Source organism: Schistocerca americana, chromosome 7 (genome assembly GCF_021461395.2).
Source record: "Schistocerca americana isolate TAMUIC-IGC-003095 chromosome 7, iqSchAmer2.1, whole genome shotgun sequence".
NCBI lineage: Eukaryota > Metazoa > Arthropoda > Insecta > Orthoptera > Acrididae > Schistocerca > Schistocerca americana.
In genome coordinates, this window is record NC_060125.1 from 450,610,491 (window position 1) to 450,630,229 (window position 19,739).

General features: G+C 39.2%; 1 protein-coding gene across 1 annotated transcript in view; it reads left to right on the plus strand.

The window, feature by feature from the left end:
* Positions 1 to 19,739, plus strand: part of LOC124621764 (zinc finger protein 354B-like) — a 145,156-nt gene that overhangs the window by 101,001 nt on the left and 24,416 nt on the right. Inside the window, exon 7 of the mRNA XM_047147178.1 lies at positions 1,673 to 1,949. Coding sequence (XP_047003134.1) covers positions 1,673 to 1,949 — 277 coding nt within the window. The remainder of the gene's footprint in view (positions 1 to 1,672; positions 1,950 to 19,739) is intronic.

Genomic DNA, 19,739 nt, shown 5'->3' on the forward strand with positions numbered 1-19,739 from the left:
TTTCTCCTTTCATCAATTAAATTCAGTATCTCTTCTGTTACACAAGGATTTCCACTAGCCCTCATCATTTTCTAACCTACCTGCCTGATTAAGGGATCTGAGATTCCACGCTCCGATCCATAGAACGCCAGTTTTCTTTCTCCTGATAACGACGTCCTCGTGAGTAATCCCCACCCGGAGATCCGAATGGGGGACTATTTTACCTCCGGAATATTTTACCCAAGACGACGCCATCATCATTTAATCATACAGTAAAGCTCCATGCCCTCGGGAAAAATTATGGCTGTAGTTTCCCCTTGCTTTCAGCCGTTCGCAGTACCACAACAGCAAGGCTGTTTTGGTTAGTGTTACATGGCCAGATCAGTCAATCATCCAGACTGTTGCCCCTGCAACTACTGAAAAGGCTGCTGCCCCTCTTCAGGAACCACATGTTTGTCTGGCCTCTCAACAGATAGCCCTCCATTGTGGTTGCACCTACGGTACGGCTATCTGTATCGTTGAGGCACACAAGCCTCCCCACTAACAGCAAGGTCCACGGTTCATGGAGGAGGGGGGGGGGGGGGGGGGGGGGTAGATGAAGTTAAGGAAGTAAAATAACACATGGTAGATGAAGCGACAAGGACGTAAAAAGCAGACTAGCACAGGCAAAGAGAGCATTTCTGCCCAGAAGTCAGCCTATGTCAAACATTCGCCTTAAAATGAGGAATAAATTTCTGAGAATGTAGGTTGGAAACACAGAATTGCATGGAAGTGTATCAAGGACAGTGAGAAAACCAGAAAAAGAATGAGAATCAATGTGTTTGAGGCATGGTGCTACAGAAGGATGTTGAAAATTAGCTGGACTGATAAGATAAGGAATGAGGAGGTTCCTTGCAGAATCATTGAAGGAAAGAAAATATGGAAAACACCGACAAGAAGTGACAGCAAGAAGGGATGGAGAGGTAGGACATGTGTTAAGACATCAAGGAGTAACTTCCATGGTATTAGTGGGAGCGGTGGAGGGTAAAAACAATAGGGAAAGACAAAGATTTGAATACATCCAACAAATAATAGGGTGCAAGTGCAACTCTGAGATAAAAAGAGTGACATGTGAAAGAAAATTGTTGTAGGCTGTACTGAACCAGACAGATGACTAATGAATCAAACCATAGTCTTCTGCCATCCATTTTGTAGATAATAAATAATGGCGCTGCATTCTTGTGACTTAGTTTCGCCAGCATTGCCTGCTTTTTGGATATGCTTCATGTACAAAGAGAGTCTATTTGTGAGATGCATTACTTAGGTCTGAATCCTAAAGTATATTTTAGATAATAATAAGTTACATTATTGAAGCCTTTACAAGATGTATTTTAAGCAATCATAGTATCAATATATATCTAGCTGATTACCATTTAAGGCATACTGTTTGCTGACACTTTTGCTGCATGTGTTCCAGTCACCTATTTGTATCAGTTTCTTGGTATGTATACTTCCAAGTACTTAAGGAATAGTAGTCTGCTCAAGTTGCACACTAAAATTTTTAGGGGGTGTTCAAAATACAAACATGATAGGTTGACTTGGGAGTGTGTTCATGACCATTTGATTTTCAAAAATTTTTAATTTAGAAAGTCTGGAATATTTGGCAACAATGGACTTTTAATATTTTTACATTCAGTTCATCTTGTTTATGTAGGTACATATGCGGCTGCATTCGGGTGATAAGCCTTACAAGTGTGAATACTGCGGTCGTCACTTTCGACAGTGGGGTGATTTGAAGTACCATTGCATATCAATACATTCGGAAGAAAAGAATTACCAGTGTGAATACTGTGGGAAAGACTTTGCCCGAAAATACTCTCTCATTGTGCATAGACGTATTCATACTGGCGAGAAAAATTACAAGTGTGAATTTTGTGGGAAAAGCTTCCGTGCCTCCTCATACCTTCAGAATCATAGACGGATTCACACAGGTAAGTTAAAAGTTTCTTTTTGGTTATTATTCTTTGTTACATAACTTTTTCCTGTGACTGTGTTTTACATTTATATTGCAGGTTCAGTTTCCATTATTAAATATGATTTTGCTGTGAGAAGTAAACCATGTTTCAGTTGTAGCTTTGTTGGTTTTTTTTGCCAGGTAGTGTAATTTTTTTAGGATGTTTGTTATAGTACTCACTCACATTTGTTGGCATCATTACTGTAAAATATAAGGACGACAAAATTAATCTGAAACTGCAATGAAAAATAGACTAAAACATGTAACCTGCCCACTGCTCTCTAATTGGTGGCGAAAAGCCAGCAGCTCTGACATCCCTTTCTGTTTCTATCATACATCACAGCAAGCATTGACAACATGTTACTCTGCACTCCTTGACCCTATGTAAACTTTTATCATCTCTTGCAGAAATGTCTACTATTTTTGAATATTTACCCAAAGTCATTTCAGTTCCGACTGCTGATGAAAAGGCAGTTAACTCACAAAAAGATTTAGTTGTGATCTTTTTTATTGCTATTATGAAAACAGCCATTTTCTTTCTTTTGCCTATATATAAGATATTATATTAAAGTTAATGTTATGTTTGTGATAACTTACTCCAATCAAAGCAGAAAAACAGTTAACAGTAATTCTAAAGAGCAGCATCTATACAGCCCAAGGAGCTTAGAATAGATTATAACCACCTCGATGCAGTCTCTTGTAACTTGTCCTCGGTAAATAGCGGTCAGTCTGTTATGCAACAGATGAACAACAGTTGGTTGCAGTGCTCGCTCATCTCTCACAAAGTTAAAGAAAGAACAACCAAATGCTTGAGAAAGAAAGAATTAAATATATCAAATAATAGTTCAGTAAAACAAACCATACTCAAATTAGACATTGCCTGGGATTGCACCAATGGCAGGAGTACAAATGCCAGTGTCAGCAGTTTCGTGTGACAACTCAGCCTTTCTGAATTGTTCAAAATAAACCTGCATGTGATCTTAGTTGCCGGAGCTTCATTTGTAAATGTAATAGAACCTCTACATTAATTGATTACACAATGTAAAAACATTGACTTCAGCAGTAATAGTTAATCTGCGAATGTAAGATGACCCTGTATTTTTCAGATGAAGAATTTGGGGAAAACCTTATCTTATAATTGGGTAAATATGACAAAAGAGCTGATTCAGGTTTGATATGAAGTTGATTGCTGGATGACACTGGTTCCTGTGGGCTAGCACCTGTAGTATGAATAGATTAAATTAATAGCTAAATGAAGGAAGAGAAATTTCAGTACTCACTGTGGTTGAAGTGGCAAGTAAATTGGTCCCATTATCAATATATAACACATCAATGAATTATTTGGAAAGCTCGTCCTGAAATGGAGGAAGTGTAAAAATCAAAACGTATTAATGAAACGGATAAGAGTATAAAATTATACCTAACTGACGTTTAAGTTCATGTGCGTTTATCTTCAAGTGAGATGAAACGGACATAAACTGCTAAAAAAAATTTTGCGCCAGCTGCGTTTCTGCAAATGTATGTGGGTTTATATCAAAGGCATAATTACACAGGGTCTATACGCTCTGGGACAACCCAGAAATCCAAGAAAAACACGGGAATTATTTCATCCAGGGGAAAACCGGGAGAAACCTGGAAATCTTTTAGAATTCCGGGAATTTTTCATTGTTTTAGTCTTCAGTTTAATTTTTTTAAATTTTGACTAGTAAGAACTGATAAACAGTAAAATGTGTCAAAGGCCTTAGGATGAAGACTATGGAATACTTCATAACAATAAACTGTTGCCGTCGAGCGTGATGTCAGAACTGTATACATTAAGTTCGTTTGAGCAGTTGTGAGTGGGCTCACGCGCAAAAGCAGTTGAGTTGCATATGGGCAATACCTTATCCTGGTTCTGGCTACTTGAAGTGTGACTGTTATCTGTATCAGCAGTAGCAACAAGCAACCAGATGCTAGGCGGCAAAATTTTTCTGGTGCACCCAAGCTGCCAGATTCACGCATGTGCATAGCAGTCAGAGTTGTAGTAGGGAGGGGGTTAGTCCTTGTGTATGTTGTGTTTATGTTTAGTGATTTTGCTGTTTCCTCTTCATTTACACTTCTCACATCAAATGAAAAAGAAAACGGATTTCTGTGGTTGCGAGCTATCAAGTGAATTAAAATACATTCACATAATTACGGAAGGCTAACATATGTTATCAGTTTCAGTTTTCTGATTTTATTTTACTTCCGTGTCAAGCATTAATCACCTTGCAGAACAATGAAGTTATATTTGTAGGTTTGCTAAAGAAATTTGGCTTTTATTAATTTTTTCCACTGAGTCAGTCAATTTACATGAAATGAAGTGTTTCATTCCAGACTGTTGGCTAGTTTCAGCTGTTTGCTGAATTTCAAGTGCATGTTTTCATCTTCTGGCAGATACGGCATTAGGCCACACTAAAGAACCAAACATGATATTATACAGTACTGGTACTCCAAGAAAATTTGCATCCTGAAAACCTCACTAAAAATCTTAATATCAGGTTGAGGCCTACACCATTGCGAATCTGGACATATTTATGTGTACTTTAAGCTGAATTGTGCATTAGTATGTTTTACGAAATTCCCATGTTCTTGGAATATCCTATTTCTTTTATGACGTCATGTAAGATCTCTTACTACTATATTCATATGAACATACAGGCTTCCTAAGTCATCATAGCTGCCCAGGCACAGTAACACCTGTTTTCTAGCACACACTGGCAACTGCTGAAATGAAGCTATTTCTAACAGGTTACAGGGAAATATTGCGAATGGTGTTTTGAGAAGCATTAGTTTCAATGAAAATTTCCTTTTACGCAAGATGAGTTATGTTACTTGTGTGAATGTACTATGAATTTCTTAAATCACAGAGTGTTTGACTCTCATTTTGCACTTAACACACTGAGGGCTAAGACACTTAGAAGAATTTCAAGCCCAGAAGACCAGAGATTATGTCATTATTTAAAATTTTACTGGCACATTTGTGTGATGTATCTGAAAGTGTAACACATGCAAAAAAGACTAACATTATATGTGAAAGCTTAGTTTTTTCCTTGTAGCTTATAAATCTTCAAGACCAATATTATTATATTTGATAACTTAACTTTTCTTGTAGCTACACTATGTACATTAATTTAAGCCATTAACTTTTCCTATTTGTGTATTCACACTAGTTAACAGTGATATTGCTATTGGCTGACGATGTCATGTATCCTATGCTCTGAATTTCTGCTATCAATGGCTGGTGAGATCACGTGACATGAGCTATAATTAGCTTTTGCTTACAAAAGCACATTTCAATGTGGGTTTCAGTGCTTCAGAAACTAATGTGGTGTTTTGAATCTATACTTTCGTAATCATCATCATCAGTTATCTGGTATATTAGCAGGTCCTTTGCCTCTCCATTTTCTGCGATACATTGCTTCCTTCTTAAGGCTGCTGTATGTTGTACCGTCCATCATGTCATCCAGTATCTGGAATCTCTTCCTTCCTCGCTTCCTTTTCCCTTCTACATAACCTTCTAAAACTATTTTTATCAGTCCGTCATTCTTTCTTAATATATGCCCAATCCAATTTCTTTTTCTTCTCTTTATTACATCTAGTAACTGCCTTTTCTCTCCCACTCTTCTCAGTACCTCTTCATTTTTTACTCTGTCCATCCAACTTATTCTTTCCATCTTCCGCCATGTCCAGATCTCAAAAGCCTCCAGGCTTTCTCTGTCTTTTTTCCTCATAGTCCATGTTTCAGCACCATATAGAAGAACACTCCATACAAGACATTTTATGAGTCTCTTTCTGAGTTCTCTGTCCAGACCGCTGCAGAAGATTCTCCTTTTCTTATAAAACGCCTCTTTTGCCATTGCTATCCTTGTTTTAATTCCTGTGGTGCACTTCCAGTCTGTGTCTATCCTGCTTCCAAGATACTTAAAATTTTGCACCTGTTCTAGTGTTTCTCCATTCAGCACAATTTTTATTTCCTTATTTCCTCCTATTGCCAATAATTTTGTTTTATTTGTGTTAATTTTCATTCCATATTTTTTTCCGTTAGTTGCAATGGTGTCCACCAAATCCTGTAATTCTTTTTCCCCTGTGGCTAGAAGGACCATGTCATCAGCAAATCTCAAGCACCCTACTCTTCTTCCTCCAATTTCTACTCCTTTGTCATCTAATGAGCATTGGTCAATCATATTTTCCAAGTACAGGTTGAAAAGAGTAGGTGATAAACAGCATCCTTGTCTTACTCCTTTACCTAGTCTTATCCAGTTTGTACTTTCTCCTCTCACTTTAACTGAAACTTTTTGATTAAGGTACAATGAGTTTATAAGTCTTCTGGTTTTCCAGTCCACTCTCTTTTCCCTCATAATAGTCGCCAGCTTGTCCCAAACCACATTGTCAAATGCCTTTTCTAAATTGATGAAGCACATATATAGGTCTCTTCCTTTTTCAATAAACCTTTCTCCCAAGATTCGTAGGAGCCCTATTGCATCTCTGGTGCCCGTATTCCGTCTAAAGCCAAACTGCTCCTCGCCGAGATTCTCCTCTATTACTTTTTCAAGTCTTTTATTAATTATTCTTAACATCACTTTGGCTGCATGTGAAATGAGGCTGATTGTCCTGTGCTCGCTGCATTTCTTGGTTCCTTGTTTTTTCGGTAATGGAATCATTACTGTTGTCACAAAGTCCTCAGGCCATTCACCACTGTCATATATTTTATTACATAACCTCAATATTTCTCTTATTCCATTGTGGTTCAAGCATTTTAGTATTTCTCCCGGTATTGTATCTGTACCTACTGCTTTGCCATTTTTCATTGCAGCAATGGCAGACTTTACTTCTTCCATTATGATGGTCGGTCCTTTCTCTTCATCACTTACACTGTTGTGTGATTCAAGTTCCAGAGTTTCTGGTTTGCTATTTGTGTCATATAGCTCTTTTATATATTCTTCCCATCTCTGGAGGACATTGTCACGATCTTTGTACACTACCTCCTCGTCTTTACTCAAAATTTCCGTAGTAGCACTTCCTGCTCTGTTTTGTTCCCATGTCATAGTCTTTACTCTGTTGTATAGTAAGTCGTATCTTCCCTTCATGTCCAGTTCTTCAATTTCATCACATTCCTCTTTTAGCCATTTTTTCCTAGCCTGCTCTGTTTCTCTTCGCAGTTCGTTATTTAACCTTCGGTATATCTTTCTTGCATCTTCAGTGTTCTTGTTTTTCAATTTTCTTCTATCCTCCATCTTGGAAATCATTTCTTGTGTGACCCATGGTTTTTTTGACCTTTTCCCTTTTACATATCCTATATTTTGCTGTCCTGCTTTAATGATTCCTTCTTTCAGCATATTCCAGTACTCGTTGGCATTATCAGGTGCTTCTTTGTCTTGTAATGTGTTTAGAAAGTCCCGAGACAGCATTTCTGTAATTTGTTCTTTGTTGGACTTTATCTTCTCTAGATCCCACTTCTTCACCATTGTCGCCTTTTTCAGTTTTTTCATTCTTATTTCTATTTCTGCCATAAGTAAGGTGTGGTCACTATTAATATCTGCACCTGGTAATGTGTGCACCTTCTTGATTCCATTCCTGTATCTTTCTTCTACCAGTATAAAATCGATTTGGTTTCTATATTTATCCCCTGGTGATTTACAAGTGTAGAGCCTCCTCTTATGGTTCTTGAACCATGTGTTTGCCGCTATCAGCTGCCTTTCCCTGCAGATGTCAATTAACCATTCACCTCTGTCATTTCTCTTTCCAAGACCATGACTGCCTACTATGTCTCCCTCTTTCCCTTCTCCCACAATGGCGTTCCAGTCTCCCATTACTATTTTGCAGCATTTTTTATTTTCGTCCATTATTCTCTCTATTACATTGTACGTTTCGTCTACAATTTGGTCATCATGTTCTGAAGTTGGCATATACACCTGGACAATCAGTAAATCTTTTTGTGCTCCTTTCAGCCTTACACCAATAACCCGGTCATTTGCATAGTCTACATATTCCACACATTTAGCCAATTCCTTTGTCATAATCATTCCTACTCCATTAATTCCTTTTACTTCACCTCCTGAGTAGTAGAATACATATTTATCTGACTGCAACTCTCCGTGTCCATTCCATCTTACCTCAGCAACTCCTACGAGGACCGTATGATTCTTTTCCATCTCTCTTTTAAGGTTTTCTAGTTTTCCTGCTTGTAGCAGAGTTCTGACATTCCAGGTACCAATTCTCGTTTTGATTTTTTGCCTCCTTTCAAGTTGCCCCCCCCCCCCCCCCCCCCCCCAGATCCAAATGGGGGACTATTTTACCTCCGGACACTGATTTAACACGAGAGGAAGCCATTTTTTGTGCATAAAATGGAGACTGCATTATGCAGGGAAGATAATCTGCGGTGGTATTCCGTTGCCTTCCGCAGTTCTGGAGGCCGCCCCTAACATGGGATACAGACACCTTTTGCAGCCGCCCGCTCCGGGTCAGACGCTGCATGAGAAGTATAGGTTGGAAAATGAAAGACCCCTAGCCCTCGAAACCTAATAGCGTCAGGGTCAGAAAAGAACAAGAGCTGGCCGAGGGTGGCCAGATAGGAAAGATAAAAGTGAGGAGCCTGGCATAAGTAAGTGGAAGGAATGCCAGGACTCAGCTCGGGGCCTCGTGGTCGCCAGCCACGTATCACTAGGTGTGACACCCTGAGGGCAAATATGAAAATGTGCAGCGTAAATGTTGCTGCACATCGCAGATTTTTCCAAAACTTTTTTTTTCCCCCTTGAGTTTTTTCATTCTCTGAAGTTCCTCATTGGTGTATAAAACCTTTACCATTCAACGGCTTGATATTTTTTTACAGCTCCAAGGGAAAGTATATAAGTGTGACGCTCTCCCCCTCCTCCTGAGTTGCTCCTCCTCCTTTCCCCCTTTCATAACTTATTCGTCTCTTACAGCCATGTCCTCCCTCCCCATTATGCTACCATTTGTAGGTACTGAAAATTTCAGTTTCTTATGCTTCATCGTGGACAATTCCAGCTAACTCTCTGGCTTGGAGACTAATGTCATAAATTGTTTCAACCTCTTGAAAGGAGACATGTCTTTGCATACTTTTAATGGTAAATGATTTGCAGCTGTCTTTGTGCTGCTACAATAGTTTGTTGTGTATTGCAAGGTAGTAGCAGGTATTATTGTTCCTATACAAGAAGGTGAAACAGTAGAAATATTTGTATTATCAACAAATTAACTGCTGATCAACGGTTGATTTTCAATTGTCTAAAATATTTGTATTTACAGAAATTCTTAATTCATTACCTATCTTAATTATTTTTAAAGGTTTTGACAAGAAAAGTAAGCTGAAACATTTCATTGTTACTACTGTGATATTTTTACCTTCATGTGGTTTATAATATCTGTAGTGCATCGATTCATTTTGACGGGATGTCTTGTCTTCCGAAACATGATTGAACTTGAAGGTGGACAAAAATTAATGAAATTTCTTTAAACTGTACATATTATGAGAGTTCTTAAATTTATTAAAACTATCCTGACTGTTATGTGGCTGTCCCACATTTGTTTGTGTAAAAAAATTTATACTACTGTGGATAACGTCTTCAAGAGATGACAGGGATATTCGCTCGGTTAACACCATGGCTTGCTACTGACTGAAATAAATATCTGTTGCTGTGCATCTTGATGCAGGGACTTGAAGTAATTTGTTACTTTTTGTATTATTTATCTTTTTCAATTTTTGAATGCAATTTGGCCATTTACAGTTGTAAACATTTCCAATGTAGAAGATTATTACTGGAACACTGTTTCTTCATAACCAAGAACCGCAAAGTTTACACTGCCTCTTTCTGATTAAAGTTATTGTTGTATGTAGTAACCTTTATCATCTCTCATTACAATTTACTGCAACATCCACTCATGGCTGCCAGAACCTACACATTATCAAAAAGAATCTTGTATTTTCTTCTCTGCAACATGTGTCCGACTGTAGCTGATATAGCCATTTCCTCTCTTCAAAAGTTTCCTTTGTGCTCCTCTGTTCATTTTTCTAGTGTTTTTCGTATTTTGTGAATTTCTTTTTTGCAATTTTGAATAGCTAAGATCAGTCAAGGATGGTCGCCAGGTGTTAGAAGAATCGTGGACATAAAAGCTCACCCGATAAAATGTTAGTCATTAGTGAAAATGAATGTATCTTTGGATTTAGTAAAGCATAATCCCTGTGCACTCACACTAAATGTAAGACATTCTTAATAATCTGGCACTTTCACAAAGCCGGTTAAAAATCTGAAAGGAACTGCCAGATTAGCAGTAGCCTAGTGTAATATGACTGAGTGGTTCAGTTGCACATGCCACTTCCAGTGTGATAAAACAAGTCTGAATGATGAAGAACAAAGTGGCAGACCATCTCTCTGTGAAGAAACCAGGTGTTGCACGAGAACAAATGGCACTGGTGCTTGAAGAGCGATTCATCACAAATGAAGTGATAGTAGAAAGCGTGACGATGTTGTGGATCAGTTTTCAACATCTTGTACGACATTTTGAATGTGGAAAAGATCGCTGCTACAGGTACTTGTGCCCATTCAAAGAGACTGTGAATGAGGAACAATTGAAATTGTTGCAACAATGTCATGCCAGTCCAGATGACTACAATCTAACAAAAATAAAATGATGCACCACGAAGGAGTTATGTCAGTGTGTTAGTATTTGATATTCATACAGTTATTGATGGAAAATGCAAAATTGTAAGCTTTGACATCCGAGGGATTAAAGTGTGATGCTGTAGCATAATTTCATCGGCTTGCTGGCATGAATAGTGAACAGGGGACATGTCGATACCGGGGCGTAAAGTCTGCAAATTTCATTCCACGTACTCTGTTGCACAGTAACTATGTCTCTCAGAGAGACAAGTGAACAATATACGCAGATGTCAACATTTGACAAACTCAAAGAAGCTGGTTGGAGTAATCGGCTAATTGCTCGAAATTTCAGTATGAGCAATGCCACTATTCTATGATATTGGCAGGAATGGGTAAAAAACCATCACTGAAGCGGTGGTCGACCTAGAGAGCCGACAGAATGTGAATATTGATAAAATCATCAGAGAGGCACTCAGAGCTGTGGATTCATTATCATCATTGATCCGACGTGGGAATAATGTTCCAGTGACAACAAGGACCATTAATAGGCGACTCGCAGAAAGGTCAACTACCATGGACCTCTGTACATCAGAAAGCCCATTTGCAGTGGTGCCTAACACAATCGGGCTGGAATCTCATTGACTGAAGAAGAATTGTCTTTAGTGATGAGACCCGCATTGAACTGGGCTCCGATGATTAGTGAAGGAGTCTCTGGAGACGCCCCAGACTGTGTTGGGATACTAACCTGATGGTCACCCACCATGTGGCTTGGCAACCAAGAGTGATGATCTGGGGTGCCATTCCGTTTCATAACAGGACCGCTCTGGCTTACATTTCAGCAACATAATGTCTGCCTACACACGGTGAAAGTTCTGCTGCTTGTGTCTGTGCTTGCCAAACCCTACTTTATTAAGCAAGGTCACCAGATCTCTCACAAATTCAGAATATTTGGAGCATTATGGGCCCTCTAACCAGCTACAGATTTTGACGCTCTAACTTGTTAATTGGACAGAATTTGGCACGATATCTCTCGAGAGGACATCCAAAAATCCTGTCAGTGAATGCCAAACTGAAAAACTACTTTCCTAAGGGCTAGGGATGGCCTAAAGTGTCATTATCTTGTTAAATCTGTAAATCTCTTCCCCATGAATAATCCATCTAATTTTTCTGAAATTCTCATTATTTGTTTGTCTGTAAGCATACATCACATGTACCGATTTCCGTCCATTCGTAAATTCCTTCGGATGTGTCGTCTTTTTTTTTTTTCCCTGTTGCCACAGAGTGGGGTTTAACTGTCTATTTATGGACAAGTGCTGGGTGTGCCACTATGATTCTGAAATGGAGCAAAGCAAGCAGTCCAACGGAAAAATGCGTAGTCGCAACCATCACCAGAAAAGGTGCTGCTGAGGGTTGTATGGTACTGTTATGATGCAATGTTACCAAATTATGCTCGTAAGGGCTAAACCGTCAGATGATCATATTACTGAAATCTAGTGACTGGGTTACGGGAGGCCGTGAAGACAAAACATCTTGGGAGGCTGTGCAAGGCGGCATTTTGGTCCACACCAACACTCCAATTCATTCAGCACAGCACACAGTACTGCTTCTTTGGAGCAGTTCACACTGTGATGATATGACGTTCCCACTGGTACTGACTTGTCTGCTTGACACAAGATTACTCAAATGTCTAATAATAATTTGATTTTGAATAGAAATTGAAATTAATTACTGGAAAGAAAGCTGTTAAAATTAACTGGAGCAGACGACCATTCTTGATGGTGGATGCATTTTTGCTAGTGGCCAAACTGACTTTGAGAAAAATGCTGTAAAATTTAGAAAAGATTACATCGTTTAGTACCACCATCAATTTTCCTGGGCTCGTATCTGTTATTTGCGGGTGAAAAAGAATCATAGCTTGGAGACTGTGGCCAGATCATTTAAGTTTCTGCACTTGCATTCAAGTTTTCAAAACACTTCGTGATGATCGGCAATTAATCTCAGGGGCACTGTAGCAAATTACAAATGAATAAAAGGCAGAATACTAATTGTATTTGGCCATTGCATCTCTATGCCATGATCCGTTAAGCTCGTATTGGTGATTGGCTCTTAACAACAAGCTGTCACAATATTTCATGTATCATATATCTATTAGGAAAATTCATGAGTCTTAAATAATTTACCTTAATTTAATAGCAAATGGTTCTAAAGCTAATACTAAGGAGCTCTGTGCTTCAGCGTGCTCGTGACCACTCCGTGAATTAAGTTGCCCAATTTGTTTGTGTATCAACACAGACTGCCAACTGTACCTACAAGAATGGTGTACCACTCACACCATGTAACACAATGTGAGAACAGTGGTCGTAAAAATTTCCTGGTCAACAGGGTCAAGAGAAGAGTGTCACATCTTGTCAGTGACAGTTGGTTTCAACTTGACGGTTCAACTTGATGATAATTGCTGATGTCAGTGAAGGCATGTCCATCTCAACCAGTTTTTGAGCAAACACTTAGAAGGGAACTGCACACAGTGGACATTGGGAGTTGCATGCCTCACAGAAGACCATTGCTCACAGTGGTGTGTGAAGCTGCGCATCTTCCGCATGTCATACAACACAGAAACTGGACAGTAGCTGGCTGGAGGCATTTAATGTGGTAATACAAATCACAGTTAAGCGTCTTTTGAAATAGTGCAAGATGTCGAGAGTGGTGATGGCTTGTGGAGGATGTAGTTCAGGCCAGAAGTGATTGTGTGTGGAGATACATATATTTTTTACAGTTACTTGGGTCTACTCATTCAGGTTACCATCAATTAACCACGAAGTTTATTTCAACATATTCATTAACAAAGTATTGTCCCATCTGTCACATCTTCATGATTAATATACTGTGGACGATCCATTTTTCTAAGATGACAATAGTCATGTTCACAGTCGCAGGGCACCATACTTGCATTAGTGACTTGACAAAAACTCGCACACCTTAATGCGCCTTGATTTGCCTGCTAAATCGTTTAAGCTTAATTTTGTACAAAATGTGGTGTCTATTTGGAACAGCAGGTGAAACATAGCAGTCAGTATCCCCCAGCTCGGTAACTGCATGGGGTCTGATCATCAGTGGTTCACTTCAGCTGGATATGCATACCGGAAGAAACTTCCTTGCCAAATTGTGCCGTTTAACAATGCTGGAGGTGGCATTACGAGGTATAGTGTGATGTCTCCTTGGGATGAATAGTTCTTTTCTGTCTATTGTGCTTACAGTACAGCAATGTAGGAATGATAGTTTGTGCTCTTCACGTAGAGGAGGTGTTGAGTTGCAGACAGGCACAATAAGAAGATTGCTAAAAAATTAGGCTTGGGAAAAGGATAATTATTTTACTAGTCTTTTCATTGTGCCAGTTTGCAACTCTGTGCCTCCTTTATGTGGTGAGTAGCAATGTTTCCTTTCCATGTTGTTGTTATTTCATTCTGGACTTTCCAGTTCTTAGAATGCAGTGTAGTTGTGGGAAGGTGTATGCAGGATGTAGGTTCTATGAAGAGAGTGATGGAAATATGATTAGCAGAGTATAAAGACAACTGTCAAAGGAAAGAAACAGATATTCCAGCTGTAGCAGATTACATTTTGCAGCTAGGAAACAACAGGATTCTATTTAAGGGGACTGGTCCGTGAATACCAGGGGAAATGTTGAAAAAAAATGGTCAGTTTTTTAAGTAGTGTAAATCAAAGAATAAGATTTGTAAGCCCATATAATGCTTACCATCTTTTATGACCTTTTGGGAACATTTTTATGTATGAACCACAGCTTTAGCTCTCACACTTTTTTTTAATTGTATTTTTTGTTGCAAGTGAAATAAACCGTGCTAATTATTTATGAACATCTTAGGTACACATTACTCAGAATACAAAGTAGAAGGTTTATTTTTTCCTGTAATTTCTTTACACTATTATCTTTAAAGCAGATTATTGTAAAGATGGTGCTGTCATAAGTTATGGTACAAAAATTTTTAAGGATGATTATCAAAAATTTTGGAAATGAATTCAGAGTTTTTCTTCGAAAAAAGCATTTTATTTTCAAACTTAAGTCACAAGAGTAGTCTTCTTTTTAGTTAAGTATGTTTTAGGACAGTATAAAATAGTCTTTAACAGTTTTTAACCGAAGTGTACCAGAACATGAAATAATTTAACTTTCCGGAAATTCAAGTTAAAGTTAAAACTTGCTTTCTCTATTAAACTTGCATGGCACTAGTGCATTCCAGGTCTAGATTCATCTTGTTTCTTGTGTTCTTCCTCCCTTCTCTTTTTCACACTTGTTCTTATTCTTGCTTCTTTAGTAGCTTCCAACACTGATTTTTCTGCTTCAGAGTGTCTCCGTTGGTCAATGGCAATTAGAGCTCTATGCATATTTAGTCCACCAGGCACTCTCATCAGCTCAATAAAGTTAAGCCTTGACACTGCACCATCATCGAAACATAGAACAGCATTTAGCACACCTATTTGCAATGTTTTTAGTCCTATTAGAACAGTTTTTGGTATCCGTTCCCATACACAATTGTTGAAACTTTCATTTGGGTTTTGAGTCCTACTGTGTAAACATTTCTCTAATAATCTTGTGTCACTAAGTTTTATAACTTCCGTTATAGCTAATGGCAAAGAATGTTTATGGTTGTAGGTCTCACCTTGTAACAGGCCTCTGGTAGCCACACCATGAGTCACTGCCATGTGGGCAGAGTGTATGACATGAGTTGTCGTCTATGGAGAATTTATGAAAGAAGGCAGCCCATACTGCCTTTTTCATTCCCTCAGGGTCATTTTTATTTTGTCTTATGGATTGTCCATAGTAATACTGCAACCTGTGTATTTCTTTGTCTTTAAGCCGACCACATCCACTAGTGCACTTACCATCAGCTAATTTCTTTTGTTTCAAATTCCTCTTCAAGTTACTCAATCTTGTACCTAACTTTTTTTGGACATGGCCAACACGTTACATTTTTTTCAATTTTTGTGTCAGCATAAGGTTTGGATTCACAAACTTTTTGGTACCTTTTGAGTCTCCGTCTCCTAGGTAAGACGTATGCATCACACCATATTTCTCCACTGACCTTCAGATTCCATCCCTCCACTATAACACTAAAATTAATCAAACATTTATGATATTCAGTTCGATTAGTACAGCCATGACAATACTTGCTAATACATTCCACATCAAGGACTTCACCATTGTTCAGCGAGGTAGCTGTCACTAAACCATTTAGGGAACTATGGCCTCTTCATTTCCAGGATGCGTCCAGGCTGCAGACATACATGTATTGCTGTCGTTCATGGCTACGCATTCCTGAACAGCATTTTTCATACTGTCATTTGCTACTTCTTCTAAAGTCTGTAGAATAATTGTATTGTACCTGTCTAATCCTGTAGGAGGAGGTGAGTCCATAAGAGCACGGAAAATTGTGCACTTCTGTACCCTTTGCCTATACACCTCATAGCATAAGCAAGCTTAATATTTGTTTTATACACTCTGTTTAGTTACGCCACAAGTATAACTACATTCACTTAAATCACAAAAATGACAAACAATTCTTAATTTTGATGCACAACCTCATCTAGCACGTGTCGTCTCAACTACCTTCACACCACTATTGCCACATTCCTTACACTGCAAAGCTTTATTTATTAGTTCAGATAGAGCAGAGAGTTCAACAATAACACAATCTGATTCAGTAGTTGGCATCTCTGCAGTATTCTTCTTCTTCTTCTTCTTCTTTTCTTTCAACATATGTCCCGCATGCCAGTGGGATCCGCCACATGGGTCCGTTGTCTCCATTTCACCCTATCACTGTCTGTGGGTGGATGTTCACACATTTAAGGTCTTTATTAATCGTATCAACCCAACGTTGCTTAGGTCGACTATCGGGTCTTCTGCCGATGACTTCAAGTGTGTAACCCGCCTTGGCAATAGAGTCATCACCGGCCTGTAAAACATGCCCAAACCATTGAAGATGACTCTCATGCAACTTGTCTTAGATCGGTGCAACACCAAACTGTTTTCTAATGCTGTCATTGCAAATGTGATCTAACTTAGTGAGGTCCGCTGTCCACCTTAGCGTCTTTTGTTTCCATTACACTTAGATGGTGTTTTGTCTCAACTGTAGTTGGTCAGCACTCACAACCGTACAAGGTGACTGGTCGGATGATAGAGTGATAGATTTTTGATTTTAAATTATCTTTCTTCCTGTAGTCGCAAGTGACTCTGGTTGTTGTTCGTCACTTCATCCAGGCTGCCTGAGTTCCGGCGTTGACCTCTTCTGTGAGTTGGCCGTCAATAGTGATTGTGGAACCAAGGTAATTAAACTTACTCATGCAAGTCATGAGTCTGATCTTCACCATTAATCGTGATGGTTTCCATTTTGTGTCTGTGTGATGTCGTGTACTCTGTTTTCTTCAAATTAAGGCACAAACTGTATTGTGCTAACCGGTCACTCCATTTTTGAGTTTGGCTCTGCATATCAAGCTTGTTTTCTGCTTCAGCATCACATCATTAGCATAAAGTAGGGTCCATGAAAATGGCCGGTGCAGGTCAGCTGTCACGATGTCCATTACAAGAATAAACAGAAGTGGTGATAATGCAGAACCTTGATGGATGCCGACTGTGATGGGGAAGTCCTTGGATAGTCCTGTGGTTGTACGGACATGACTTCTTGGCTGTGCATAAAGTAACTGCACTCAGTTAATAAGCTGCTCTGGCACATCATGCTGTTGAAGTGCTAGCCAGATGAGACTATGTGGCACCCAATCAAAGGCCTTTTCGAGATCCAGGAATGCTAGATGCAGCGGCTTGGCTTTCTCATGATGTTTCTCAACTAAGAGTCTTGCAGCATGAATCGCATCAGTTGTGTCACAGTTCTTCACAAATCCAGCTTGGTTTTTGGAAATCTGTGTGATCTCATGAATCCTTTGGTCCAGAACACGCTCAAAGATTGTCATGGCCTGGCAGAGAAGTCGAATTGGATGGTAGTTGGTGCACTCAGTGGGATTTCCCTTCTTCTTAAAGATAGGCACGGTGGTGCTCTTTTGGCAGTCAGTTGGTGTTTGTCCCTCGTCGATGATCTTGGCATCTCTTTATTATCAGCATTAATACTGTGAAGCCATTGTCCAAATATTTCAGTTTTAGCTTCAAAGCACTTGGAGCAGTTGAAGCCAATTCAATTGTTGTATCATGTATTTCAGTATTAGCAGAGTTAATCCATTTGGTGAACCAATTTCCATAAAATTTACATTTTTTAACACTGAACTTCTTAATTCTTCCCATTGATTTCAAGTGGAATAAGAAACACACGCACACAAAAGGGACTCAAGTGCACAATAAGAAACTCATGCATACAATTACAGTAGATTCCCGTTAATCTGAACTAATTGGGGCCAGACCTTGTTTGGAGTACTGATTTGTTCAGATTAGCCGGAATTATGGTGACAAGTTTCTAGAATGTAGTGTACCAAGCAGATAAGTAGGTACACCATGGTAACAAATGGGAACAAGTGTGGGACAAATGGCTCACTCTCACTCCCTGCCCTTTTTGTAGTGCATTGTTGAGACCTATGTAGTGTCTGAGGTCAGTGCACTGCCAGTTGGCTTGCAAAGCACTTGGTTATCAATCGCTGGCACGCATAACGGTTGTATTATATTCGTTCATGTGTAGTGGTGTATGTATATTCGTCATGAGTAAATGGAAACATACAACATTAACTCTTAAAGAAAAACTGAATGCTTGGAAGCGGATTGACAATGGTGAGAATGTATCTAAACTGGCAACGGAACTGGGTGTTGGTAAAGCAACCATTTGTGATTGGAAGAGGAACCAAGTGAAGCTTGAACAGTCCTGTGCAACGTCTTTGGGAAATACACTCGAAATTCGGCAGACTTTGAAACAGTCCCAGTACGATAAAGTGGATGAAGCTCTTTTCCTATGGTTTACGCAGGAAAAAGAAAGGGGAACTCCTTTGAGTGGAGCACTGGTTCAGGAGAAGGCTGTTTATGTGAACAAGTTAATGAATGGTGATTAGTCTTTTAGTGTGGGTACAGGTTGGTTGGACAGTTTAAAAAAAACATCATCGAATCCGTCAGCTAACAATTACTGGAGAGAAGTTTTCCGCTGACCGTGATGCAGTGAAGGAATACCTGGGTGAGTTTGAAAAAATGATTACAGAGAGAAAGTATTCTCCCCAACAAATTTATAATGCTGACAAGACTGGCCTTAATTTTAGGGCATTGCCAACAAAAAGACTGGCATCTAAAGCAGAAGACCATGCTCCTGGTTTTACAGTTGGCAAAGATCGTGTGACTTTATTAGGGTGCAGCGACACTGCTGGTAATCACAAGCCGCCTTTAATGCTGATCAGCAAATATGCTAGGCCCAGAGCTTTTAAAAACTGCAACATTAAGTCCCTGCCCATATATTATCGCAACCAGAAAAAGCATGGATGGATGGTAAGCTGTTCAAAGAATGGTTTCACGACCAGTTTGTTCCCTCTGTTCAACGGTTTTCTAAGGAAAATCATTTGTCTCCCCATGCACTCCTTTTGACTGATAACACGCCATCTCATCCAAGTACTGAGGATTTACGTGATGGAGAAAGTGTGGTGAAGTTTTTGCCGACAAATGTTACACCGCTTCTATAGCCAATGGACCAGGGCATACTGCAAACATTAAAACTGATTTACAGAAAACAATTTTTAAGAATGCTGATCCAAGATTATAGCATTCTTTTAGTGGACAAAATAAAAAAGACAAATGTGAAGGATGTTGTTTATTGGGCCGCTGAGGCATGGCAGAATATTTCAGAAAATACTCTGAGAAAAATCATGGAGAAAACTGTGGACATCTCTTGAATTTCAGGACAACCTAGTTGAAAATGAAGAGGAAAATCTACTGCAAATAATACAGACAATCCCTGGATGTGAAGAAATCGTGAAGGAGACATAGATGAACGGATGGCAGCGGATGGGGAAAGTGTGGAGAACCTTACTGACACAGATTTAGTTGCTGCTGTTACTCAAGACCAGGAAGAAGTGGACTGCTGTGACAGAAGTGACAATGAACCTGAAAGCGACAAAGGAGAGCTGGTGCCACAGAGTGATGCAGC